The 26,281-nt window shown below is 52.9% G+C and overlaps 1 protein-coding gene across 6 annotated transcripts in view; it reads left to right on the top strand.

Moving 5' to 3' along the window:
- Positions 1-22,205, top strand: part of Bcar1 (BCAR1 scaffold protein, Cas family member) — a 38,890-nt gene extending 16,685 nt beyond the window's left edge. For 3 of the 6 annotated variants that reach the window (XM_027933154.2, XM_071604421.1, XM_027933155.2), the window contains 6 exons: positions 9,072-9,704; positions 15,263-15,424; positions 15,631-15,747; positions 16,854-17,951; positions 18,876-18,965; positions 21,228-22,205. In XM_027933154.2, the coding sequence (XP_027788955.1) occupies positions 9,072-9,704; positions 15,263-15,424; positions 15,631-15,747; positions 16,854-17,951; positions 18,876-18,965; positions 21,228-21,740 (2,613 nt within the window). In that variant the 3' untranslated portion in view covers positions 21,741-22,205. Of the gene's footprint in view, positions 1-9,071; positions 9,705-15,262; positions 15,425-15,630; positions 15,748-16,853; positions 17,952-18,875; positions 18,966-21,227 lie in introns of those variants that run through there. The other 3 variants (XM_071604422.1, XM_071604423.1, XM_071604424.1) reach the window with 3 other exon arrangements.
- Positions 22,206-26,281: the final 4,076 nt, after the last annotated feature.

Here is a 26,281-nt window from a genome sequence, read left to right as displayed (position 1 = left end):
AGTCCTTCATCAGGGCCCAGGAAAGGACAGTAGTGGATAGCCCCCACCCTCCAGGATGTGTTAGGGGCTGCAGAAGGGCCCTCTTCTTGCCACCTCTCCTCTGTCAGCTTCCCAAGGACAGTGCCTGTGGCTTCTTGGCAGGAGTTGGGGCAGGGACATGCTTCTCGCCTTGCATACAACATTTTTCATGGTTGCCGCTCAGCCAAGGCCAGCCTGTGCTTATAAAGGGGAGCCCCTGGCATGCCCACCCCACAAGAACCCTCATCGTTCCCTCTTTCTACAGATCTTTCCTCTGGTTCCTGAGTGTCAGGCACAGGGCCCAGGACCCCCACACTACCTCTTTTGCCCTTAGGCCTCACATACTCTTGAGGCAGGCACGGCTAAAGCCTTGGCTCCTCTTGAAATAGCACCTGAATGTGAGACCTGCACACAAGCCACGGGGTTCTCCACACTCTTGCTCCCTGACAGGCAAGCACCAAGGACTTTAGCCCAGACCCTGGCTAATCAAATTGTCCATGGGAATGTTAGGGGAGGACACTGCTAAGGCTGGCAGGTCCCAGAGTTTCACCCTGCACATCCAGGCAGGGAAAGGAAGAGGCACTCTCCCTAGGAACTGCCTTGGAGCCTGGACAGTGTGAGGTGGGGTGATCAGGACCCAGTCCAGTGGATCTGTGACTGCTTGCCTCCCATTGGATCCCCAGTGCTACTGTCAGTCATCTGTGTGCCTGTCGTACCTGTGTCCATTGGCCACTGGAGGTTCTTTGGGACAAACAAACAGAATATACCAGAAATAAAAATTGTGGCCTTCCGTATTTGCAGTGGTTCTGGGTATGAAGGGAGCCAGTGTTAATTGAGTGCCTTGCTGTATGTGATGCTCTGTGCTTGAGGTGGTGGTGGGGTGAGTAAGTGCATGTGGTGGGGACTAAGCAGGTAAGAAAGGCTTCTAAAATTTCCATTCCTGGATTCCACGAACCTAAGCCCACCCTAGGAATACCTAGTCATACGACTGACTATACCCAGCAGTGAGGGAGCTCCATTTTATCTCTCAGCCCCAGATCTGCCTCTGCTGCTTCCCGTCTGTGACCCAGGCAATTCAGGTACCTGTTCTGAGCCTCAGTTTCCCCATCCATAAGATAGGGATGATCCTAATGTTTCCTAGGGTCACTTTGAGGGTTAAATGAGACAATCACTGAGAAAGAGAGAGCTCCATCTCTGGCCTTGGGTAAATATATCATCTTTTTGTTTCCATCAGGACCCATCAGTTGTGTGGCCCTTTTCTTGTCTGTTCCTTCTGGCTCCCGCCCTGGGCTGGCTTGTGGGTGCTGAGAACATATTTGCTGGTTCAGGTCAGATGTGGAGAGCTGCAGTCCTCTGATGTTGCAGTGTCCTTCACAGGCGGCCTATGTTGGGCCTCTGCTGGAGGGCTCCTTGGAGGAGAAACCTTATGTTGTCTTCTCCCTTCAGCACTCCCAGCCTCCAGCTTGCCCCTCCCCGAGAACTGGAGTTTAGAAATACCCACAGCACTTCCAGGGCTCCTCCAGGCAGTTGGCAGAGTCCAGGAGACTGAGTATCTGTCGCTCCACATCAGGCACGGTGCTGGGACATGACGAGGGCTATTCTCAGAGTCAGGCTGGCCTACGGGGCAGCCCTGTCAGCTTCCACATGCAGGAGTGGGCCCTGCTGAGGAGTGATGGCATTGAGCTGGGGGTTTTCCTTGGCCCCATCCACTCCGCAGGCACTTGGTATGGCACATTCTACGCCAGGCCCTGTGTGTGTGCACCCAAGATTCCACTGAAGAAGTGTCCTTCACAGGTGTACCAGGGTCAGGGTTGTGAGTTGGACAGCGACAACACATGTAATTTGAGGTGAGGGAAAGGGGGTTGGGTGCTCCCCAAGAGTCATGAGAGCCTTCCTGGAGGAGGGTGATGTGTAAGTGTGCCCCGAGGAGTGGTAGGATGCAGAGGGAGGAATGCAATGGCCAGAGGTGGGCAAGTCAGGTAGCAGCCTGGCACAGATGGCTGACAGCATCTGCCTGGACTGGCACTTGTGCTCTGGCTCTGCTCCCTTCCAAGATCCCAGTTGTGCTGCTTGAGAGAATGGAGTGGAAGCACCTGATTGGCCCAGCATGAGTCATACGACTGACTATACCCAGCAGTGAGGGAGCCTGGGAAAGTGGGCTTGGGAGGCTGACTCCTCTGATTTGGGTCATGACACACATTCCCTGTAATCTTCCACAAACAGGGTCTCAGGAGAGAAAACAGGGAGGTGGGGAGCACATCCAGAGCAGGAATGCAATGGTGGTGTGCACTTTGCCCCATCCAAGCTTACTGGCCATAGCACTGTTTGGATGACATTTATTGCGCCATCCATTCATTATCCCATGGGATCCTGCTATATGATCAGCCCCTGTCTACCTGTCATCCCAGGGCCACAGCATGTCTCCCTCCATCCTCACCCCTGCTTCAGCACCTTGCCTCATGCCTGTCCTCTGCCCCTGTGCTTTTCTGTGGTGAGTCACCAGTAGTATCTCTTCCTCAGGAAGGTCATCTGTATGTGTGTGTACTGGGGTGAGAACCTAGGCTTCAAGTGTGCCAGGCAAGTGGTCTACCACTGAGTTACTCCTCTCAGCTATGGCAAATTATTTGATATCTTTCTGTCCCATTATAATGTAAGCCCTGTGCTGATAGAGGCTTGTTGAGTTACACTGTCTCTGGGAGCTTGGGTAAGAGGCGGAGCCAGGTGAATCTTTTGTTAAACAAAAGAATAATCCTGAGGAATAGGGGTGCTCAGTGGTAGAGTGCTTACCTAGCATGTGTGAGGTCCTGGGTTCTATCAACAGCACCGCCAAAAAAGAACAATCCAGTGAAGCCAGGGCTGTCATCTTAGAAGAGGATCTGGTGATCAGGGGCAAGGGACATTCCCAAGGTCACACAACAGTGGGAGGGAGAGATGGGTCTGGTCCGGGTCTGGGGCTTAACTGCTGCTCAGTGATTTGAGAGGAGTGTGGCCTCTAGGAGCAGCGGGGGAGGCAGAAAGGCCAAAAGGGCGGGGGGCTTGGCCAAGTGGAGCAGTTGATAGGTTGAGCATCAGCAGTGCCCATGACCCAGGCAAGACTGGGGAAAAGCTGCATGGGGAGCTCTGGGTTGGAGAATGCCAGCTGACGCAGGCAAAGGAGCTTCCAAGCCTGGCTCCAGCTGCCCCACACTACACAGCTGCAGTGGACTTGGCCTGCTCAGTGACTCCTGCTGAGAAGGGGTTCTGGCAGCCCTGGGAGGCCAGAGGCATCAGCAGCTCACCTGGGCCAAACCAGTTCTCTCCCCTCCCTTGTCCTCACTGGACTCTGCCCTTGGTACTCCCTGTCTTTGCTCCTTCCCAGCCTGCCTGGTGGGGCCTCTCTGTCAGTCTTCCCTGGACTGCCCTCCTAAGAGGTGAGGGACCTCCAAGGGGCAGTCCCCTCTGTCTGCACCCCCACCCCCAACCCCTGACTTGGCTGGAGGGGAATTTTCCTGTGACTCACCCTGCTGGCACTTCCTGTGGTCACCAGGGCAGGGGCTGGGGGACCTGGCCAGGCGGCTCTATGTTCTGGGGTCACTGGGGGAGGGTGTCCCGCGTGTCCCACCCCCTGACGGGATGTGATTCCTGGAGGCAGGCTGTAGACCATATTTGGCAAATTTGCTTCGTACTGGCAGCCTGGGGATGGGGGCAAGGAGCCCTGGTGGACTGGGGGGCAGGTCTTTCCCCTGCCTGCTCCTCCTGGGGCCTTGGTCTGTTACAGCTGCCTTTGTCTCATCCTGCCTCAGAGCTTAGGAGGTGATCCATTCTTTTCTTTTTCAGGATATGTATATTTTTTCAACCCCAAGTGAAGAACTACTTACTAAATAAAAAATTTAAAAATTCTGCAAAACAATAAGAGAAAGTACTCCCTCATTGTCTGAAACATTACCAGTGGCATTCTGACAGTCTCCCCATTTAAAAATTTTGAAGAATGTTTTATTGAGGCATAATTTATGCTTCAGTGCATTTTCAATTCCCTTGTAATGGTGGCATGGACAGGATTTCCCTAACTTGCGCAGTTCCTGGGCTCTGCCTTTGTAATGCTCACCTTGGAACTGAGGTGAGTGCCCTGGGCTCTATCCTCTCTAGGCTGCCTACTGGGTCTGGCTTCTCCCTTGGGCCTTGCTTCTCTTGCCTCCTAATTCTCTTGACCTTTGGCCCTTTCTTGGGTTGGAGGCCTTTAGCTGCCTTGGAGAAGTGAGTTGAGGCGAGAGAGTGGTGTATCCAGGAAGGCCTGTTGCTGGGGTCTGGAGCATCCACTGCCTGCCAGGGCATCTCCCCAGGTGGTGTTGTCCTCTTCCTTGTGGTGATCCTCTTCCATCTACTCAGTATGGTGGATCAGAAGACCAGGGAACTCAGAGGAGCACTTGCTATCCTCCGTTGATGGTCTGGGGGGAGGAGGGTACCTCCTTTCCCCAGACTTGCTGCTCTGCTGTAGGGGAGGGAGCCCCACTGCCACTTCCTGCTCCCTGGCCCTTCCTGCCACCTAGAATTCCAGCTCATCTTTTATTCCTTGGAGGTAGAGTCTGCAGGTGAATGGGGAAGGACACACAGCAAGTGAGTTGCCAGAGCTAGGTCCCATTTCCATGGCAAGTTTAGACCTGGCTGTGCATCTTTAGATCAGAGTGGAGGCCAGGCTGTGGGGACAGCAGCCCAGAGCGAACCATCTGGCCTCCCTCAGTACCCAGCCCTGCCTGGTGGGGTCTCTCTGCCAGCTCTCATGGGGATGACCTCCTAGGGACCTGGCTTCCCCTTTTGTGAGCCCTGGGGCCTCTGCTGAGCACACAGTTCTCTGATATCTGAGGAGGCCATAGAAACCCAGCTTCATCTCATCCAGGCACTTCCTGCCCTCTGTGCTGTCTCTGGGTCCAGGCTGAGCCTGCAGCTGGGCTAGGAAGGCAGTGCCAGGAGCACATGAGTGGGCATGGAGGACCACAGAGCCTTCCCACCAGGCTCTTGTGTCCCCAGTGCCTCCCTGCTCCCTGGTTGCCTGCACTGTGATCCTCCTGTGTCTAGCCACATGGCCTGTCCAAGTCCCACACAGGCCACATGGAGCACATGTCCATGCTCCCGGAGGATCTGCCAGATGTAACAGGACCCTGGCAGGTCCCACTTTTGGGGTGGTGGTGAGAATCAACAAGAGCTTCACTACAGGGGGGCGTTGCTGCTCTTCTTTGGCACTCTTGTCCATACAAGGCCCTTTCTTTGTTTTATTTTCACATAACATGTTTGTTCCTCATGCTTTTCTCATTCCCCTCCGTCTCCCAGAAGCACCCACATTAGCTAATGAAATATTCTGGGATCTGTCCCCAGATAATTTGTCTTTGAAATATATAGAATGTTGTTTCATAGATGTTCATAGCATTTATAGGAATGGCTCTAGACCATCAATTTTCTGTTTCTTAAGCCAAGAACAAGATTTAGGTGGCCTTGTGCAGTGATGGGCAAGCACCTGGGGTGCTGGGTGCTTCAGAGGTCAGTGGGGTCAGTGAGCTCCTTTTAGCACCATCCCTGGGGTGCCACTTCTCCAAATAGTAGAACACCAGGTGGACTACACAGTTGGATTTCAGATGGGACCTAATTTGTACCTCTACTTGCTGAAACTCTTAAGCATCCTTCAGTAGGCCTTGGGCATTCAGTTTCCCCTTGGGGAACTCATGATGTTTGTGGCATTTTCTGTGGGTGTTCTTGTCTTTTCTTTGTTGATTATAGGATCTCCTTCAAATTTGTGATTAATCGCTTTTATTCACTATACAGTCAGACCTTTTATACTTGGGTTTTTCCTCTCTCTCACTTTTTTTCCCCCCCAATACTAAGGATTGAACCCAGAGGCATTTTACCACTGAGCTACATTCCCAATCCTTATTTAGACAGGGTCTCACTAAGTTGCCCATATTCCCATCTTGCTGCGAATATAAGCATGTACCATAACACCCCCTGCAAATATAAACATGTGCCAGAACACTACACTTAGGTGTTTGATTCTTATATATTTAGGTTTTTAATCACCTTTATCTGTAATATGGGGTAATGTCCATGTTGAGCATTCACATAGTGACCGAGTTTCCTGCTGTCACCTGCGATGCCTTTCCCCCATTGCTTTGTGATCCCTGTTCCTACCTCCAGGCCCACTTGGAGTTGGGCATGTTGGAAAGGGGATGCTCCCATACCCTTCATTTTCAAAAGAATTTACCTTATTCATAAACCCCAATTTCCTCCATTTCATTCTAGATTTTTTTCCCTTTTTGGTCAAATTTCTTAAAAACACAAAGTTAGACATGATGGCACATTCCTATAATCCCACCTACTTGGGAGGCTGAAGTGGAAGGATGGCAAGTTAGGGAGACCCTGTCTCAAAATAAAATAAAAAGGCTGGGAATGTAGCTAAGTAGTAGAGCGCTTGCCTAGAATGTGGGAGGCCCTGGGTTCAATACGCAGTACCATAACAAACCAATAAGAAAAACCCTGTTGTCATTTTTATCATAATCATAGTAAATTTGCTCTCTTCCCTCCTTATCCTGGGAACATCCCCCAGTGGATACTGGGAACTTCAGGTGGCACTGAACCCTCTATATACTATGTTTTTTCCTATATATACAATACAAAGCTTAACATAAGTTAGGCAAGTAAGACATTAACAATAATAACAACATAGAGCAATTATAAAAATATAATAAAAGTTGCTGGGTACCGTTGTGCATGCCTATATGTAATCCCAATGGCTTGGGAGGCTGAGCCAGGAGGATTGTGAGTTCAAAGCCAGCCTCAGCAAAGTGAGACCCTCAGAGCAACTCAGTAAGACCCTGTCTCTAAATAAAATTCAAAATAGGCCTGGGGATATGGCTCAGTGGTCAAGTACCCCCGAGTTCAATCCCCAGTAACCCCCCACCACCAAAAAAAAAAAAAAATGTGACTGTGGTCTCATTTTCTCTCAAAATATCTTATTGTACTTTCACCTTTTTACTTAAATGAAGCCTCTTTTTTTTTTTTTGACATATCTAAATTGCGAGCATGGCTATTCTTGAGCTTTGGAGCCATTGTTAATAAAAATAAGTGTTACCTCCTTGCCATGACAGTGGATCTGATAAACAAGACAGCTGCTAAGTGACCAAGAGCAAATCACACAGGCAGCACAGGGACTTCGTATCCCAAGCAGGATGGAGTGGGATGGTGTGAGATTTCTTCATGCTCCTCAGAACTGTTACGATTTTAAAACTTATGGATTGGGCTGGGGTTGTGGCTCAGCGGTAGAGCGCTCGCCTTGAACGTGCGGGACCTGGGTTCGATCCTTAGCTCCATATACAAAAATAAACAAGTGAAATAATGGTGTTGTGTCCAACTACAACCAAAAAATAAATATTTGGAAAAAAAAAAAAACTTATGGATTGCTTATTTCTGAAATTTTCCTGTTTTTGGAACTGTAGTTGTCCAGGATAACTGAAACCACAGAAAGCAAAACCAAGGATAAGGTGGGCCACTGTCCTAAGAAAGCTTGGGTGAGTGAACTTTTTTTTTTTTTTTTTTTTTAGTTTTCGGTGGACACAACATCTTTATTTTATATTTATGTGGTTCTGAGGATCGAACTCAGCGCCCTGCGCATGCCAGGCCACATCCCCAGCCTGCAAGTGAACTTTTTATTGTTGGTCATTCCTCTGTGAACTTGATAGATTTTTTTTTTTTCCTTTACTTCAAGTTTTGTATCGAGTGCTTTGACAGAACTTAAACATTTTCTCCTCTGCAGTCTTGTGCAGTGTTGCTTGATTAGTTCCTGAATAACTTCTAGAGTTGGTTGGGTTTTCTTGGTTTTGTTTTTGTTTTTTGGTACCAGCAATTGAACCTAGCAGCATTCTACCATTGAGCCACCTCCCCAGCCCTTTTTTTGTTTGTTTGTTTAGTTGTAATTGGACACAACACCTTTATTTTATTTTATGTGGTGTTTTATTGAACCCAGTGCCTCACACATGCTAGGCGAGCTCTCTACCACTGAGACACAACCCCAGCCCTCCCCAGCCATTTTTTATTTTTTTATTTGAGTTAGGGTCTAAGTTGCTGAGACCTTGCTAATTTGCTGAAGCTGGCCTCAAACTTGAAATCCTCCTGCCTCAGCCTCTCAAGTCACTGGGATTATAGGCATATGCCACCATGCCTCACTGTGTCGGTAGTTCTTATATTGTCTTTGCTATGGCGTTTCTTGGCAGTATCTGTTCTACTTTGTGGGCTTTTTTTTTTTTTTTTTAAAGTTGTCAACGGACATTTACTAATCTAATCCATGCCTTACACCTGCCAGGCAAGCTCTCTACTACTGGGCCACGACCCCAGCCCCATAGTTTGTGGGTTCTTACATGGGTGATCATGCAATGTGCAAATGGTGACCATCTCGTCCCTGGGTGATATGTGCATACCACCCCCCACCCCCTGTCATCTCTTTCCTCCTGGTGAATTGAACTGACCAGGGCAGCAGGACTCTGGGCTCTGGGACTAAAGCATAGAGAGCATCCTATTTTCTTCTCAGTCTTAAGGGAAGGTGTTTGAAGTTTCTCCATTAATTACTGGTATTTTGCTAATGGACTTGGGAAGCTTTATTTCATTTCTTCAGTGTTTTTAATCTTTAGAAGCTGTGATTCTTGTGTCTCCTGGGATAATCTTTCTGTCTCATAACCTGGTACCGTGATTATCATCACTGCTGCCCTTCCTGGTGTGGTGAGGCTGGCATGTGGTGGAGGAGTGGTTTTTAGGAACATCTTCAGGGCCATCTCAGGTGTTGATGTTGGTTGCTGTACTTGACCTTGAGGGCCCTCCAGCTCAGTTAAAGGACATGTTGGGATCAGGTAAACCTTTTTGTTGGGGGACAGGTGGGGACAATGGGGGTAAAGGTCCCAGAATCTTTTTAGCCCCAATTGTGGTGTTGTTTTACAGAGCTAAAGCCAGGTGCCTCCCGATCCCAGGGGAATGGGAGCTGGAGGAATCCCTGTACCCATCTTTCTACCTTCATGCCCACCTGTGTCTTCTCTCCCCAGAATGTGCTGGCCAAAGCCCTTTATGACAATGTGGCTGAGTCCCCGGATGAGCTCTCCTTCCGCAAGGGTGACATCATGACAGTGCTGGAGCGGGACACACAGGGCCTGGATGGCTGGTGGCTCTGCTCGCTGCATGGGCGTCAGGGCATTGTGCCTGGGAACCGCCTCAAGATCCTGGTGGGCATGTACGACAAGAAGCCAGCAGGGCCTGGCCCTGGCCCACCTGCCACCCCAGCCCAGCCCCAGCCTGGCCTCTCACAGGGCCTCCATGCTACAGCACCCCCAGCTTCCCAGTACACACCCATGCTCCCCGCTGCATACCAGCCCCAGTCTGACAGCGTCTACCTGGTACCCACACCCAGCAAGGCTCAGCAAGGCCTATACCAATCCCCTGGTCCCAGTCCACAGTTCCAGTCACCCCCAGCTAAGCAGGCATCCACATCCTCTAAACAGACACCCCATCACCCGTTTTCCAGCCCAGCTACAGACCTTTACCAGGTGCCCCCAGGACCTGGAAGTCCTGCCCAAGACATTTACCAGGTGCCACCTTCTGCTGGCATAGGGCATGACATCTACCAGGTCCCACCATCCATGGACACTCGCAGCTGGGATGGGACGAAGCCACCTGCAAAGGTAAGGCCATCCTGGCACAGCTTGCAGCACAGTGAGGTTTTAGTGCAGTTTTTAGGCCCTGCTTTTGGAGTACAGGAGGGCCCAGCCACCTCTGTTCCTGCACTACAGCATGGCTGTGCATTTGGTCCGAGGTCAAGATGGGAGGTTTTGGGGGGAATGTGTTCATTCATCTGGTGGAAACGGGCCTGAACAGGGAGGAGATAAGCTGGCCTTGGGGATGAGGAGATCCTCAACAGGCTCTCTCAGGTGAGAGGGTGTTAGCCATAGGGTGTTTCCTGTGACAGGCCTGCAGTGGGCAGGTGGGGCTTGGCAGGTGAAGCAAGGGCAGCAGGGACCTCCCCTAGTCCATGTCAGAGCCCAGTGGGCCTGGACCAGGTCAGGGAGTTCAGGAAGAGGGCATGGGGTTTGGGGTGGCACTTGCAGAGGAGAATGGAGGGCATCATGTCTGTTTGGAGAGCGTACCTTGAACAGCAGGAACAGTTATTTTCTTCCTCCATAAACCATACCTGGAGGCAAGCAGGCAGGAACTGACGTGGTGCTGCTGAACTCCAGTCCTCACATCCACTTTCTGGCCAGCAGGAAAAGAAGGAAAGGACAAAGGAGGCTGCACCCTCTCTGATGACCCCTCCCAGACATTACTTAGGCGCTTCTGAGTTTGTCGGCCAGAACTTAAACCTGTGCTCCCCTGGTTGCACGGGAGGTGGCCGTGTGCTGCGTGTCTCACTGATAGGGGCTCTCCCGAGGAAGAAGGGCTGAGGGCTCCTGGAGGTCCCTCAGCAGTCTCTGGTCTCAGAGGCCTTCTAGACCCTGATGAGGGAGAGGGACACCACTGTGCTCAGGGGCTCCTGTGAGTCTTCAGGATTTGTGTGTCAGCTCCTAAGTGGGGGCTAGGTACATCTGGCTGTCCCTGGCTCCACAGTGGGACAAGACCTGTTGGCTGCTGGCTATGCGCCTAGCACCCTTGTATTTCCCTGACTGCATGCCCCCATGTCCCCCCAAGTCCGTCTACCTGTGGAAGGAGATAGGACTAGAGTGAAGACCAAGACCCCCTGGCTGCCTCTGGCTGAGTCAGGAGCAACTTTTTCTCACCTTCACTGAACCTGTGTCTTCCTATGCCAGAGCCACTTTAAGAGTGAGAGAATAGAGTTTTCTGGGCCCCCAAAATAGAGAAGGTATCTTCAGACTTGGAGGGTAGAGTTCCCATGGCCAGCTCTCCTGGTTTCCTCCATGTCCGCCCCTCCATTACATTCAACCAAGAGGACCCCAAGATCCAGACCAGACTAGCAGGGAGCACCTGAACAGCCAGGCGGGCACAGCCACCTGGTGATAGGCATAGTGGCCCTTAGAAGCAGCCCAGGCAGAGCAGAGCCAGCTTCCTTGATCCCAGCCCTGCCTCATGTTATTACCATGTCTAGTCCAGAGCCACCTGTATCTGGAGAGACATTGGGCCAAGTGGACACTCAGTCATGGCAGTGAGCCTTTGTCTGCAGAAATGCCCAGGGCTGGGGGCGGGGGTGACCTTGCTGGTAGTAGCTGGGACATGAGTCAGCAGGTAGTGTCATCCCAGCCCTACCCACAGAGTGGCCTGGCACCCAGGGAACCTGGCCAGGGGTTATGGGCAGGCAGAGGATGGGATTCTGGGATTCTGGCCCTCAAGCCTAACTACCAGGCTATGGGTCACAGGCTCCTTCTTCTTGACCTACCTGCTCCTTCAGCCATCTGGCCAGAGACAAGTAGATAACAGAAGCCTGCCATGCTAGGCTGGTACAGCCCAAAGTGGGACAATTTCCAGGCTCACCATGGGGAGGAGCAGGGGCCTCTAGGGCCAGCAGTCCTATGGGGAAGGGGCAGGGAGCAGTGCCTGGCCAGTGAGCATCACGATACATTGTGGTCCATCTCGTGCGCGTGGGTACAAGCCCCATATCATGTACGAATGCACACATGGTCCATACTCCACCCCACAGCAGGCTTCTCTCCTTCCCTCCTTTTTGTAGTAAAACTTGTACTGGTGCAACCAAGGCTGCAACAGGCAGCAGAAGCCCATGCACTAGGAAGCAGCAGCTCTCACACTGCTTCAGGGCTTCACCTGGCTAAGCCTTTCTCTGCCGAGACCTGTGTCCCAAGGATACTGACCTGGCTGGTGGCCCAGGAAGGGGAATCCTGTGCCTTGGACCCAGCTGCCCTCTCCAGGAGGCCTCATCACTGCTGGCCTGGGCAGCCTTCATTGCATCTGCTTTTGTTTTATGATCATGAAAGGGATGCTTGTTTACTGTAGGAAATGCATAATTTATGAGAAAGTCTAGAGATAAAGTTCCCCAATCAAGAGGTAATTACTGGGAAATTTTGGCATATTTTGTCTAGCATGTTCTCTATTTGTCTTTCACAGATTTGTACATTTTCTTCTGCATTTTGAAGTTGTAGATCCAACACTAGATATCAAAGGCATTTTATTAGTTTTTAAATTTTTTCTCCCTAAGCCTGATTGGAATGGCTGCTCCCAGTTTTGCTGTGTTGTTGCCTTCCTAGACATCTTGATATGTCCATCCATGCCCACATTTCAAAGTCCTGCCTCCATAAGCCTTATAGCCTCCTCCTTGGATGTCTGGGAAACAGACTCCTAGTTCCAGGGTCATGGTCAGCTAGACTGAAGAGGAAGGGCCCTGGCATCCAGAAAGCCAAGAGGGCAAGCAATAAGGCTGAGGCCAGAAGAGATTAGACCCTGGAGCAATATCCATCTGGTGCGTGGCTGGGAATGGGAGCTCAGGGCCACTCAGGGCCACCCCGGGGCACCAGAAAGCTGAGGGTAGGTGTTCTGCACATGTATGTAAGACCCCAAGGGGAAAGCCACTCTGCAGGTGCTCCTTTGGGCCAGCTGTGCCAGGCATGGGGGCTATTGTACTTACCTGGATTTTGCCCTGCTCACCTGAGAAGCTTGGTTTCCTCCCAGGCATGCTGGGTCCTTGGGCCAGAGGTGCCTAGAGCTGGGGTAGGGAGGGGACTGTATTGCAGTGCTGTAAGACCTGGCCTTCAGGTGTGTCCTGGTCCTCAGGAAGAGTAAGTGATCACCTGCCTGACTCTGTGGCACTCCAGTGTTGCTCCATTCCCAGAGAAGCAAATTGAGACTCCTAGACACGAGACAGCACGGATGCATCAGAGAGGGTGCCGGCCCAGGTCCATGGGGGCATTGTCCATTTTGTAGAAAGGGGAGACCAGCAGCTGAGTTGCCCAGAGGTGGTCAATATACGGGACAGAATGGACATTGAGGGAAGAGGGAATGGATTTCTTTGCCCCTGTTCCTGCCACCTGCCACTTGATGTCCTGCCCTGGTTGGTAGAGTTGGGGCTGCTCTGGAAGTTCATTCCCTGACCAGCTGGCCTATTTCTGAGTTTGTTCACTTATCCCCTAGACAGCTGATTATGAGGGAGGGGAAGGTTGGGAGGATAGCAGCCTCCTGCCCTGCTTGCCTTCATATGCATGCGTGTGTCCCGTGCGATATGCTGTTTGCTCCACAGAGTGGGAGGAAGTGTGTGTATGTCAGGGAGTGTGTGGATCTTGAGGTGGTGCCTGTCTCCATCTCCTCCTCCCAGGCACTGGCTGCGTCCCTTGTCCCCAGAGACCTCCACATCCTGCTAATGGGGCCTCAGGTGCAGAGCTGGGTGGCCTGTGATTAGCCAGGACTCAGCAGCTCTCTGGGGATTTCATTTCCCTAACAAGCTTTTCCCTGCTGGCTGCTGGCTTCCTCTATTTTTCTAACAGGAAAAAACAAACAAACAAACAAAAAAAACAAATTTGGTGGCTTGTATGGCTGCTGCAGTCACTCAACTTGGCAGCAGAAGTGGCAGGCTGCCCTTAGCCCTGGGTCGGGGGTCTGGCCGTCAGAGCCCTCTGGTCTGTTCTCCCAGCCCTCATCTACCTAAGGACAGATGGGCACTCATGGGGCCTGCCTGGGTGGGGAGGTGCTCACCCCTCTTCCAGCACCAAGGGCAGGTTCACCTGCAGCCCAGAGGCTTGCTTTTCCCTGGAAGGCTGTGGGGCCTGGAGAATCCTTGCCTCCAGGACTGGCCAACCTGCCACGTCCCTCCAGCCCTGCCTACTCTGCCTGCCCCACTGTTGGCAGGTTCTAGCTACTAAAAATAGCTCTGGAGGAGACTCCAGTCTGGGGCTGGAGGAGAGAGATGAGTCTAGAGAGGCAGCCACAACTCCACCCTCAGACACTGGGACTGGGGGGGACACCCCATGGTGGACCCAGCAACTGCGCACACCAGCCTTCTCAGCTTTCCTGCCAGACTCAGCCCAGAACCCAGCTGGCTGAGTGTACCCGCCCAGCTCCACTGTGCCGCCCAGGAGGCTCTGCCAGGCCCTGGGCTCTGGTGCTTTGCTTGGTTGGGAGAGGTGGGGTGGGGGGGTGCTGGCACATGCCTGCTGGGGGGCCTGGGCAGGGCTCTAGGGGCATTGAGCCTGAGGGGGAGGGCCTGAGTCAACCCTGTCCCAGACATCCCCTTTGATTAGGGAACAAAAGGTCCTTCTGTGGAGAGAGCTAAACAGGGAGCCCCGCGGGGGAGACTGCCTTAGCCTGGCTCGAGAATCATGCAGGGAAGGAGGCTGCCAGGCACACCCCTGCCCCTTCCAGGATGAGTGCTGTTGTGAGGGCAGCATGGCTCTGGACAGTGCTGTGAGTGTTCCAGGTCAGACCCTCAGGCTCCTGCTCACCCACTACCCAGTGCAGGGCTCTGCTGCTGGGGCTGACTGACACAGACCTGGAGTCAGGGCCAGAGACCCTGGGGAAGCAGGATTTGGACTGCTCCCGCCAGCAGCTTCTACTGAGGCCTTACCCTTTCATTTCAGGTGGGCAAGCTCTGTCAGTGTGGGGGCAGAGGGTTGGGGTCTTGGTTCTAGTTGTGATCCCCTGCCAAATACCTGACCTCCCAAATCATCCCTGTCCATCTGCCCAAGAACTAGCCCTGAGGTTGCTCTCAGGAGTCTCCCCAAGATGTACAGTGGGGGACAGGGGAAGAGTGCTTGCTGCTCTGCCATGCCTCCAGCTTCTGGGAGCCCTAGGCCCTGACTGTTGGGCATCTCCTTCAGGTGACTCCATTAGGCCTAGCCTAGTTTCCTGCACCTGCAGCTGTCTGCCGAGTCAGTGTTGTCAGCCAGTTCCCTTGCTGAGCAGGCTGGGAGCTGTTGAAGGACTCAGAAGGCCTTGCATAAGGTCTCTTGTCCTGCAGGGCTGGGACCCCAATCAAGGGTGGCCCCTTGCCCCACTGGTAATGCACTCTGAAGCTAGGGTCTGAGCCCTTCACCCTGCCTGTGGCTTCCCACCCACCTTACATATACCCTCCTCTGAAACCATGTGGTCGTCCAGCTGCATGACAACTAGACAGGTCTAAACAAAACCTAGGGGCCTAAGTTGTACCCCAAGCTCTGCATTCCACTACAGAAATGTCAGAGGATGAGAACCAGTGCCTCTAAACCTGCCTCACGGGTCTTCCCGAGGACCTGTGGGTGGATTGTAGAAGCTGGCTTCGAGGGCCGTAGTGAAGTCAGCTCTTTGTCCTTAGGTGGTGGTGCCCACCCGAGTGGGGCAGGGCTACGTATATGAGGCCTCCCAGCTGGAGCAGGATGAGTATGACATCCCACGCCACCTGCTGGCCCCAGGACCCCAGGACATCTACGATGTACCCCCTGTTCGGGGGATACTTCCCAGCCAGTATGGCCAAGAGGTAGGTGTTGGGGATCGAGGGGTGGGAGAGATCAGAGATGGCAAGCCTATGCCTCTGCTTGGCACCTCCCTTGGGGAACTGGATTTTCTTAGCCCTAGCTAGGCATCCACAGTCTGTCCTGGGTGGGTGCCACAGGGTTCCAATCTTCCCATTAAACCCAGGTGACTCTGACACTTGTATTACTGTACCTTTTTTCCTGCCAACAGGTATATGACACACCCCCCATGGCTGTCAAGGGTCCTAATGGCCGAGACCCATTGCTGGATGTATATGATGTGCCCCCCAGTGTGGAGAAGGGCCTGCCACCATCTAATCACCACGCGGTGAGTACTCTCTGAATGCTAGGACCTCAGAGGTGTCGAGGGGGCTGTGCGGGTGTGGTTGAGCCTATGCACTACCTGGGTGGGGACTATGTCTGCAGACCACAGTTTAGCCCCTCACTTGATCTGGAACAGATGTGGGCTTTCTTATGAGCTTCAGCTTTGTCATCCAGAAGATGGCCCATTGTTGGACCTTCTCGAAAGGTTCTTGAGAGAATATCAGCAAGATGACCACTGAATTTGTCATCTGAACTGGGACAGGTATGGGGAAGGGGAGATACTGGTGATTTGAACTCAGGGGCACTTGATCACTGACCCACAAACCCTGCCCTATTTTGCATTTTATTTAGAGACTGGGTCTCACTGAGTTGCTCAGCACCTTACTAGCTTTGAACTTGCCATCTGGATGAGTAACATCCAGTTACAGGCATGTGCTACCATGCTTGGCTGAACCAGGACATTTTTTTTTTTTAGATGTTGATGGGCCTTTATTTTATTCATTTTTTTTTTTTAATATGCAGTGCTGAGAATCAAACCCAGTGCCTCACACATGCTAGTCAAGTTCTCTACCACTGAGCTACAACCCCATCCATGAACCAGGACACTTTGAGAGCAAAAATGGGACTGATAATTATATAGGACTGTCCTGGGCCAACCCCAAGTACAACCCATACAAAGCTCAGCCAAGTACCTGCCACAGAGTAGAAAGTTCCTAGGTGGAGGTGATGGTAATGGAGGTAGCAGTGCTGATGGTGGCAGTGGTAGTGTTGGTGATGGTGGAAGAGGTGGTGGCGGTGGCGGAGGTGATGGTGTGATGGCAGTGGGGGTGGCAGTATGATACTAACCTCTCCCTGAGTGTTCACAGGGGCAGGGTTACATAAACTAGTAAACATATCCTCCCAGCAAACCCAAGAGGGGCTTCTCTCATGGGTGAGCAGATGGGCATAGAGAAGCGGAGTCATCTGACTTCAGAGTGGTTGACTCCTCAGCCATGGCCCTTAGGGCTGACATGTGTGAACCTAGGCTGGGCCTGTGTGTGGCTGGTTCCAGCCCTGGTTCTTGGGACAGGAAGATGGAAAGACAGCCTCGACCATCTCTTGGTCCCCCAGGTGTATGATGTTCCTCCATCGGTGAGCAAGGATGTGCCCGATGGCCCACTGATGCGCGAGGAGACCTACGATGTACCCCCTGCCTTTGCCAAGGCCAAGCCCTTTGACCCAGCTCGCCACCCGTTAATCCTTGCTGCACCTCCCCCAGACTCCCCGCCAGCTGAGGATGTGTATGACGTACCACCCCCTGCACCTGACCTCTACGACGTGCCCCCTGGCCTGAGGAGGCCTGCTGCCGGCACCCTGTATGATGTGCCTCGTGAACGGGTGCTTCCTCCTGAGGCAGTTGATGGTGCTGTGGTTGATGATGGTGTGTATTCTGTGCCCCCACCAGCTGAGCGAGAGGCTCCTGCTGAGGGCAAGCGCCTGTCGGCCTCCAGCACAGGCAGCACGCGCAGCAGCCAGTCGGCATCCTCCTTGGAGGTGGCAGTGCCAGGCCGGGAGCCCCTGGAGCTAGAGGTTGCTGTGGAGTCCTTGGCACGGCTGCAGCAGGGTGTTAGTGCCACTGTGTCCCACCTTCTGGACCTGGTGGGCAGTGCTGGTGGGGCTGGAGGCTGGCGTAGCACCCCTGAGCCTCAGGAGCCACCAGTGCAGGACCTACGGGCTGCAGTGGCTGCTGTCCAAGCGGCTGTCCATGAGTTACTGGAGTTTGCCCGCAGCGCCGTGAGCAATGCTGCCCACACTTCTGATCGCACCTTACACGCCAAGCTTAGTCGGCAGCTACAGAAGATGGAGGATGTGTACCAGGCATTGGTGGCACATGGTCCAGTCCTTGACAGTGGCCGGGGAGGTCCAGCATTTACCCTTGAAGATATGGACCGTCTGGTGGCCTGCTCCCGGGCTGTACCTGAGGATGCCAAGCAGCTGGCCTCCTTCTTGCATGGCAATGCCTCACTGCTCTTCAGACGGACCAAGGCCACTGCCCCAGGGCCTGAGGGGGGCGGAACCCTGCATCCCAATCCCACTGACAAGGCCAGCAGCATCCAGTCACGGCCCCTGCCCTCACCCCCAAAGTTTACCTCCCAGGACTCTCCAGATGGGCAGTACGAGAACAGCGAGGGGGGCTGGATGGAGGATTATGACTACGTCCACTTGCAGGTGGGTGTTCTCCCTACCCAGGTTCCTGGGCTTTAGCTCTGCCACCTTTTTTGCCCCCAACACACACAGGGTTCTTGTGGTCAGTCTTTTTGGGGGGAGGGGGGTACCAGGGATGGAACCCAAGGGCACTTGACAACTGAGCCACATCCCCAGCCCTATTTTTGTGTTTTTTTGTTTGTTTGTTTGTTTGTTTTGTTTTGTTTTTTAAGAGATGGTCTCACTGAGTTTCTTAGGGCCTTGCTTAGGGCTGGCTTTGAACTCGCAATCCTCCTCTCTCAGCCTCCCGAGCCCTGGGATTACAGGCATGTACCATCGCACCCAGCTTTTGGTCAGATTTTGACTTCAGGCTTGGTCACTGATGAGTGCCAGTATCTAGTGTGGTTGTTCTTGGGTCCTGTAGCACTAGGGCTACAGGACTGAATCTCAAACAATTTGGAGCTGGACTTTTGGTGATCCCAGCTGAGGTGGCTGCAAACATGGAGGTTTGGGGAAATAGGAAGGATAGGAAGGTCGGGTAGGGCCAGGTCTCTGAGGTTGGGTCCCCAAGCATGTACCTTTGCACCAGCTGAGAAGTCCTGGTGAGGAGCATTCCAGACTGAGGGCCTGTAGTGCCAAGGCCCACAGTGGCACCAGTGGGTGGGAACCAGATGACCAGGCTTTGTAGATCAGGGGAGAGGATGGAGTTGATTGCTGCTGTGGGAACCAGATCAGGGAGGCTGGCCATAGCCGCATTGGTGAGTCACATGGGAGTGCATGGGCTTCACCTGTGCCCAGCCCCTTCCTGCAAGGAATTCCTGCATGGTCTGCCTTCCTAGCCTGCGTGCACATGCAGTGCCACCTAGTGTTGCCTGGGCCCTCACTGTGCCCCTGGTGGCTGCTGGCTGCTGGTGACACTCCTCAGCCCAGGCTTGTCTCCCCCTCCAGGGGAAGGAAGAGTTTGAGAAGACGCAGAAGGAGCTGCTGGAAAAGGGCAACATCATGCGGCAGGGGAAGGGCCAGCTGGAGCTGCAGCAGGTGAGCCCTGTCCAGCCAGGGAGATCCCAGACCCCCTGCTTGGCCTGGTGCAGCCCTGACACATTTAGTCCCCAGCTTCTCCCAGCAAGGTCATTTCCTCTCCAGACCCACCTGCTACCACTCCCCCCCTCCCCAACAGCAAGTAACTGTCCGGTCTCATGACCATCTGTATCTAAATTTTGACTTGGTTTGTTAATATTCAGTTCTGTCCTATCTTATCCAAGGTGGGGTCCCACTGTGTTGCCCATGAACTCCTGGGCTCAGCCTCCTGATTAACTGGGACTTCAGGTGCACATCTGGCCTAAACCAATCGATTCATCCATCTGTCTATCTATCTATTTATTTATTTTTGTGGTGGCAGTACCAGGGATTGAACTTGGGGGCACTCGAACACTGAGCCACATCCGCATCTCTATTTTGTATTTTATTTAGAGACAGGGTCTCAATAAGTTGCTTAGCACCTCATTTTTGTTGAGATTGGCTTTGAATTCCTGATCCTTCTGCCTCAGACTCCCTAGCTGCTGGGATTACAGGTGTGTCCCACCTCATCCCGTGATTAATCTGATTTATTTTAAAGTGATTATTCTAGAGCTGAGGGTATAGCCTTGTCATGGAGAGTCTTGTTACCATGCCAAAGGCCTTGGGTTCCACCCTGGTACCAGTCAATCAATGAAGTTAAGTTATTGTTAATGGTCAGAGACACTGTAGGGAGCCCAGAACTGTGTGATAGAGCAGAACACAAACCCTGGTAGGGAGAGGTGGTTATGGGAGTTGGGTCCAGCTGGTTTCTGTCCCAGGTCCTTCCTGTACCTGCTACAGAGGAGACTTTGTGAGCAGTTAAACTCTGGGCCTCTCAGCAACCCACTTCCCCACCACAATAAAGACACTCTTCATAAATTCTTTTTGAAGGCCCTATAACATCTATTGTTAGCTTTTTTTTAATTATTTTTAAAATATTTTTTTAGTTGTAGATGAACACAATATCTTTGTTTGATTTTATTTATTCATTTTTATGTGGTGCTGGGTATTGAACCCAGTACCTCACGCATGTGAGGCAAGTGCCCTATCGCTGAGCCACAACCCTAGCCTTTTTACATTGTACCAAAACGTCCTTATTTAAATAACACTGCTTCATTTATCTGCAGAGTTTTCTTCATAGTTTCAGTCATCTCCTAGGTTAGGAAAGAGGTGACTTAAAAATGCTAAGGAGGGCTGGAGTTGTGGCTCAGTAGTGGAGCACTTGCCTTGTAAATGTGAGGCACTGGGTTCAATCCTGGCACCACATCAAAGCAAATAAAGGCATCGAGTCCATAGTCCATATACAAACAACTAAAAAAAAAAAAATGCTAAGAGGATTTATTTCCAACTGTGAAGATAATTAAAAGAGTTAAAATATAGAATAGCACAAAATAAAGACAATGACATTACCCATCAAGGTACGGAGCCAGGCAGAGGAGAGAGCCTGTGCCACCCTAAGCCCTGGCCACATGGCTTCCACACTGTCAACTGGGGCACGTGGAATGTGAAATGATTGAGGAGTGCCTGGCACGAAGAAGATACTTAGGAAGAGGAGCATTAATAATTGAAACCAAATATAGATATCCATATTTGAAAAAATCATATATCTGTGACATTTTTAAATATTTTATGAATATTTTTTTTAATGTGCTGAGGATCAAACCCAGTGCCTCACACGTGCCAGGCAAGTGCTCACCACTGAGCTACACACCAGTCCCTGGAATCTACATTGTTTTAAGAAATAGCCACCTACTTTATCCTCCTTCTGTACTCTTGCATCATGGGATCCCCCCACCAGTACTGGGAATTGAAACTAAGGGTGCTTTTCTACTAATCACATCTCCAGCCCGTGTTCAAAATTGTGTTTTGAGGGGGCTGGGGTTATGGCTCAGTGGTAGAGTGCTTGCCTAGCGTGTTCTGAGGTCCTTGGTTCAATCCTCAGCACCACATAAAAGCAGATAAATAAAATAAAGGTGTTGTGTCCAATTATAACTAAAAAATAAAATTTAACAAAAAATTGTGTTTTGAGGCAGGGTCCGAGTGGCCAAGGCTATCCTCCAACCTGCTGCCTCAGCTTCTCGTGTGACTGGAGTAGCAGACGAGCGCCCCCGCTCCTGCCTCCAGCATGTTCTGTTCTAATCCTGTTCCTGGATACTTTGGTTGTCCCTAGTTTTAGTTTTGTGAACAGTGGTGCACATGTCTATCTGAGAGCCTCACCTTTGTCCTGCTCCCCCACCTCCCCAGCTGAAGCAGTTTGAGCGCCTGGAGCAGGAGGTATCACGCCCCATAGACCATGACCTGGCCAACTGGACGCCGGCCCAGCCCTTGGCACCAGGGCGCACAGGTGGCCTAGGGCCCTCAGACCGGCAACTGCTGCTCTTCTACCTCGAGCAGTGTGAAGCCAACCTGACCACGCTGACCGACGCAGTGGAAGCCTTCTTCACCGCTGTGGCCACCAACCAGCCGCCCAAGATCTTCGTGGCGCATAGCAAGTTTGTCATCCTCAGCGCCCACAAGCTAGTGTTTATTGGGGACACGCTGTCACGGCAGGCCAAGGCAGCTGACGTACGCAGCCAGGTTACCCACTATAGCAACCTGCTGTGCGATCTTCTGCGTGGTATTGTGGCCACCACCAAGGCTGCTGCCCTACAGTACCCATCACCCTCTGCTGCCCAGGACATGGTGGACAGGGTCAAGGAGTTGGGCCACAGTACCCAACAGTTCCGCCGGGTCTTAGGCCAGCTGGCCACTGCCTGAGAGCAGATGACAAGGGTGTGGAGGCAGGGGAGGCGGCAGCAATGGCCCAATCTACCCCAGGCAGCCATCCTGAGAGTGGATGCCCCACAGGCTTGGAGACGGGGAACCCCAGCTTTGCCTCGGGCCCAGTGCCCTCTACTGTCCAGGGATTTGTACATATTTATGACAGGGCAGGATGGTGGGATGGCACCTCAGAGGAGCCAGGGCCAAGGAGCCAGCTGGTGCTGTCCCTGAGACAGCTATAGGACCAGGAGGGTGGCCACAGAGGGCCAGGGTGGAGGCCCATATGTTCCAGTCCCCCGGGCTTCCTGTGGCCCTTGGCCTAACCTTGTCCCCGAGACGGGTAAGTGCAGCAGTGGCGTATTCCTTCTCTGTGGGAGAAAACCTGAAAGAACTATTTTTCATTATTGATTTTCCAATCATTTGACTAATAGTCTACATTTAATAAAATTTTGAAAATGAAAAGCAGCTGCCTAAGGAGTGTGAGGGTAGAGCCAGGGCTGGTGGCTCAGAGGCAGATGGGCCCTGAGCCCTCAGATGCTGCGGAGTGTGAATGGCAGATTTAAGGGGGAGTGATGTAAGAGAAGAGGACTGGGTGGCCTCTCAGGAGGGTGAAGGAAAAGTGGGTTCCCTTAGAAGAAAACCAGGGCCCTCACAAGTAGGGCCGGCCTGGACCAGGGAGATGAAGCCTCAGGTACTGGACGGGATGGGGAGAGGGCTGGGCACAGCCTGCCACTGGATTCAGGGCCTGAGGCCCAGAAGTCTCAGTGTGAGCACAGCCCATCAAGGCGGCAGCTGTGTGGTCCCCTGGCATATGGTGAAGGCCATTCCAGAGAGTGCGTGTCCACACACCAGCAGCCAGCCCCTGCTGCCAGAAAGCAGCTCCAGGAAGAAGATAAGCCCTGCTGGGTCCCATGGAGCAAGGACACTGCTGGAGGACATTGGTTGTGCACACCAAGAAATTGATTTTCACAGAATTTATCTAAAACTTCTTTTGCGGGGAGGGGGAGAGTGGTTACCCGGGATTGAACTCGGGGGCACTTGACCACTGAGCCATATCCCCAGTCCTACTTTGTATTTTATTTAGATACAGGGTCCCACTGAGTTGCTTAGCACCTCACTTTTGCTAAGGCTGGCTTTGAACTCGAAATCCTCCTGCCTCAACCTCCTGAGCTGCTGGGATTACAGGCATGCGCCACAGTGCCCAGCCAAAACTGTGTTCTTATAGGGAAACTCATTTCAGTTTGTGGGATTCCCAAAGTGTACTATGTGAATCAAACGTGAACTGGTTCTCCAAGTTGGGAGGGTAGAGGCCCAGAGCAGGCCCTTGCCCTCCCCAGGCTTCCACCAGCACCTGTGGCCCGTGGGGGTTCAAGGGTGTGCCAGGTACTCCTGCTGTTGCCCCCAGCTCTGGCCATTCTGCATAAGAATTTGGCTCTGTCTGTACAGAAGTGGGTAAGGCCGGGTGATCTGCCAACCTCCTTGGTTCTTGGCTCCACAGGGGGGCCACCTACACCCAGCAACCCCTAGCAAATTAGGTGGGGGCAACAAAGGTGCAGGCAGCTGCTCCTGGTAGGGTTTGAGGGAGAGCGGATTATGCATGTTGGGGTAGGAGGAGGCTTGGCTACCTTCCAGAACCTCTCAGAACCAAGGCATGATCTCAGTGACACAGGCACGTGCAGTTGCCCCAGGACACAGTGTCCACCAAGGTCTAGGCTCCCTTCTTCTAGCAGACCAGAGGGCACCCAGAGTCACTCTGTAGAAGAGACAGGACCTGTCTCCAAGCCTGATGGGGGTGCCTGGCCCACTGGAATCCAGGGAGCAGGCAGGGAAACGACTTTTGTGGGCACAGTGATCATGACCAAACTGCGCACATCTGGACTGGTGGCAGTCCAGCTCTGCTCCTGGAGGAGCCTGGCCATTGTCTGAAGCCAGCTGGCTCCTCCAGCTCACAGAGCCCAAGTAGGGACTGGATTCCTGTGGGCAGCACAGCACCAGGCCTGGCCAGGGGACCCTCTGGGCATCTTTTAGCATCAGTCTGGCCTTCTGGTGAGCACTGGGGAAGGTGAGGGTAAGCAGAGAAGGGCAGAGGGGAGTGGGCAGCTCAGGCCTCTGGGGAGAGAGGAGAGCTGTGGCCCTCCTGGCCTGACCAGATCTGGGCTCTGTCAGCGAGTGAACAGCACCAAGTGGCCCCAGCACAGATCATCACATCAGTGATCTTGCTGCCCCAGGACTTTCACATTTGGCAGTGGCCACAAGGGGCAGAGCCACCTGCTATAGCTTGTTGGGGGTCTTTGGCTGCAGAGAGAGGAGGCAACAGACAGGGCCCCTTGACCCACCCAGGCCTCATGGAGGGGCATCCAGGAAGCGCCCTGAACCTTAATAAAATCAGCTGTGGGCATAGCACCTGTCAAATCCCACCCCAGGCAGAGCTTCAACAGAGTGCAGACCAGCCATGCCCTGCCCACCACCTCTGGGCACCTCAGCCCTTAAGCTGCTGTGGACAGGCAGTGTGAGGGCCCCTTCTTTCTTCCCATGGAAGAGTTGGTCTTTCTCTGATGAAGACATCGGGACCAGGTAGCACCTCCCTCTTCCCCTTCCTGGCTGATTCTGTCAGTGATAGGCAAGAACCCTGGGCCCAGCAGGGTTGGGCTTGGGCCTGGAAGGCAGAACCAGGTGTTCTAGAGGAAGAAAATCAGGCCATGGACTGTAGGAAGGACTGGTGAGGAAGGTGAGCCAGGGCCACCCTCCCAGAGTACTGGACCAGAACTGTCCATTGGACTCCCAGTCATGATGCAGGGGAACTGTACTCTCCCTGCCTGGCCCTGAAGAGCCTCACAGGCCTGCTTATGCTTGGAGTTTGCTTCAAGCTCTGTTATTAACTCTCATTTTCATTTTGTGTTTGGTGGATTTTTAATTTAGAGGATTTGAAAGAAATGGAATGATTTATGACTGCTACAATTCAGAAGTGTTCTTGGAATTTTGACCAGAATCTAAATTGCATCTCCCTAAAAAGCCCCCGTAGGAACACAGGCTTGTGCTAGGTGTTCCTGCAGCCACTGTGACCCCTGACAGCCTGCAAGGAAGCTGGCCTTGGAGCTGGGCCGGCAGGCAGGAACCCAGGCTTGAGAGGAGAGCAGGAAACCTTGGCAGGGTATTGTTGAGGAGAACAGCACACAGGTCCCCTAGGGTGTGCTCAAACACTCTTGGGACCAGGGTGGGGCCTGGGTGGACCTCTGAGTGGAGGACAGGGGAGAATTCTGAGGATACTGGGCTGGGAGACAAAGTGGGCTCAGAGCAGGTGGAATAGGAACAACAATGGAGCAGAGGAAGCTGTGGAGACCCAGGGAGAAATGACATTCAGGGTTGTTCAATTTTTTATTTTCATGTTTTTCAACAATACACAAGGGCTAGGGGTGTATATCAACAGTAGAGCACTTGCCGAGCATCCCCAAGATCCTGGGTTCAAGCCCCAGCACCATAAGAAACCAATGAGAAAAACGTATTCATTAGTTACAGTGCTAGGGACGAGCCCAGGCCTCGCTCATGCCAGGCAATGCTCCAGCCCTGAGCCACATCCCAGCCTCGCAAACGTTTCAGAAGCAGAAGGTATGCGTGGGAAAGAGAAGACATCAGGGGAGAGTTGCTGGTGGGCCCTGAAGGGCCAAGGGCACTGGCCAGGGGCTTTGCCCATTCCCCAGGAGGTCTCACTCCCAGAGCCTGCTGTCACACCAGTCCATCTCCTGACTACCTCAGCCACCTCAGCCTGAAGGGGCTCCTATTCAGAGGCAAGCCAGATGCCCTGGCTACCATGCAGTGTCCCTTCTTGGGGAGAGGAGAGGTGGCAGCCCATACAAGGGCTCATGGCTGACACCTCAGAGGGCAAGGAAGTGTTCCCTGTAGGCTGCACCCTGGCTGAGCCACTGAATCTCATAGGGCCTCAGTGCATCCCGCTCTTGTTTTGGGTCTTGTTTTCCCTGTTTGCACAATGAAGTCACAGGACTGACCGTCCAGGATTCCCCATGCTGCAATCCAGGTGGCCTGGGGGCAGGTCTTAGGAGGTGGAGTGGCAGCACTGGGGTGGCTGTCTCTGCAGGTTGCAGCTGATTTATAGGAGGTTTTGCTCAGACCCTTTTGCTTCTGAGTGCAGTGCTTGGTTGAGGTTGAGAGGGATGAGGGTCCTCTGGCACTGGGGACCCCAATTTCCTGAGCTTAAGACCTACCTGACCACACAGTGGGCAACAGTGACCACCCAGTTCTCGCTGATGAGGGAACCCTGCAGAAGTGGAAGCCAGTGCTGTCCTGGGGAAGAAGAAGGTAAAGGTCACTACTCCCACCTGGGCTGCACCCCTAGCGTGGCCAGCACCCCAGAGTGACCCCCACACGCCCAGAATGCCCTCTCACCTAAGGGACACCTGCCAAGGCCAGGGGCTGGGGACAGCATTCTTCCCATTGATGATCCTGGACGGGCCCCTCAGCATGGGGAGGAGGGGAGACTCTGAAGCCTGGAGGGTGGGGACAGGGCAAGGAATGGTGTGCCC

The sequence above is a fragment of the Marmota flaviventris genome, chromosome 18 (assembly GCF_047511675.1).
Source record: "Marmota flaviventris isolate mMarFla1 chromosome 18, mMarFla1.hap1, whole genome shotgun sequence".
NCBI lineage: Eukaryota > Metazoa > Chordata > Mammalia > Rodentia > Sciuridae > Marmota > Marmota flaviventris.
Note: the sequence above shows the minus strand (reverse complement) of the source record. Positions and strands in the feature narration are given on the sequence as shown.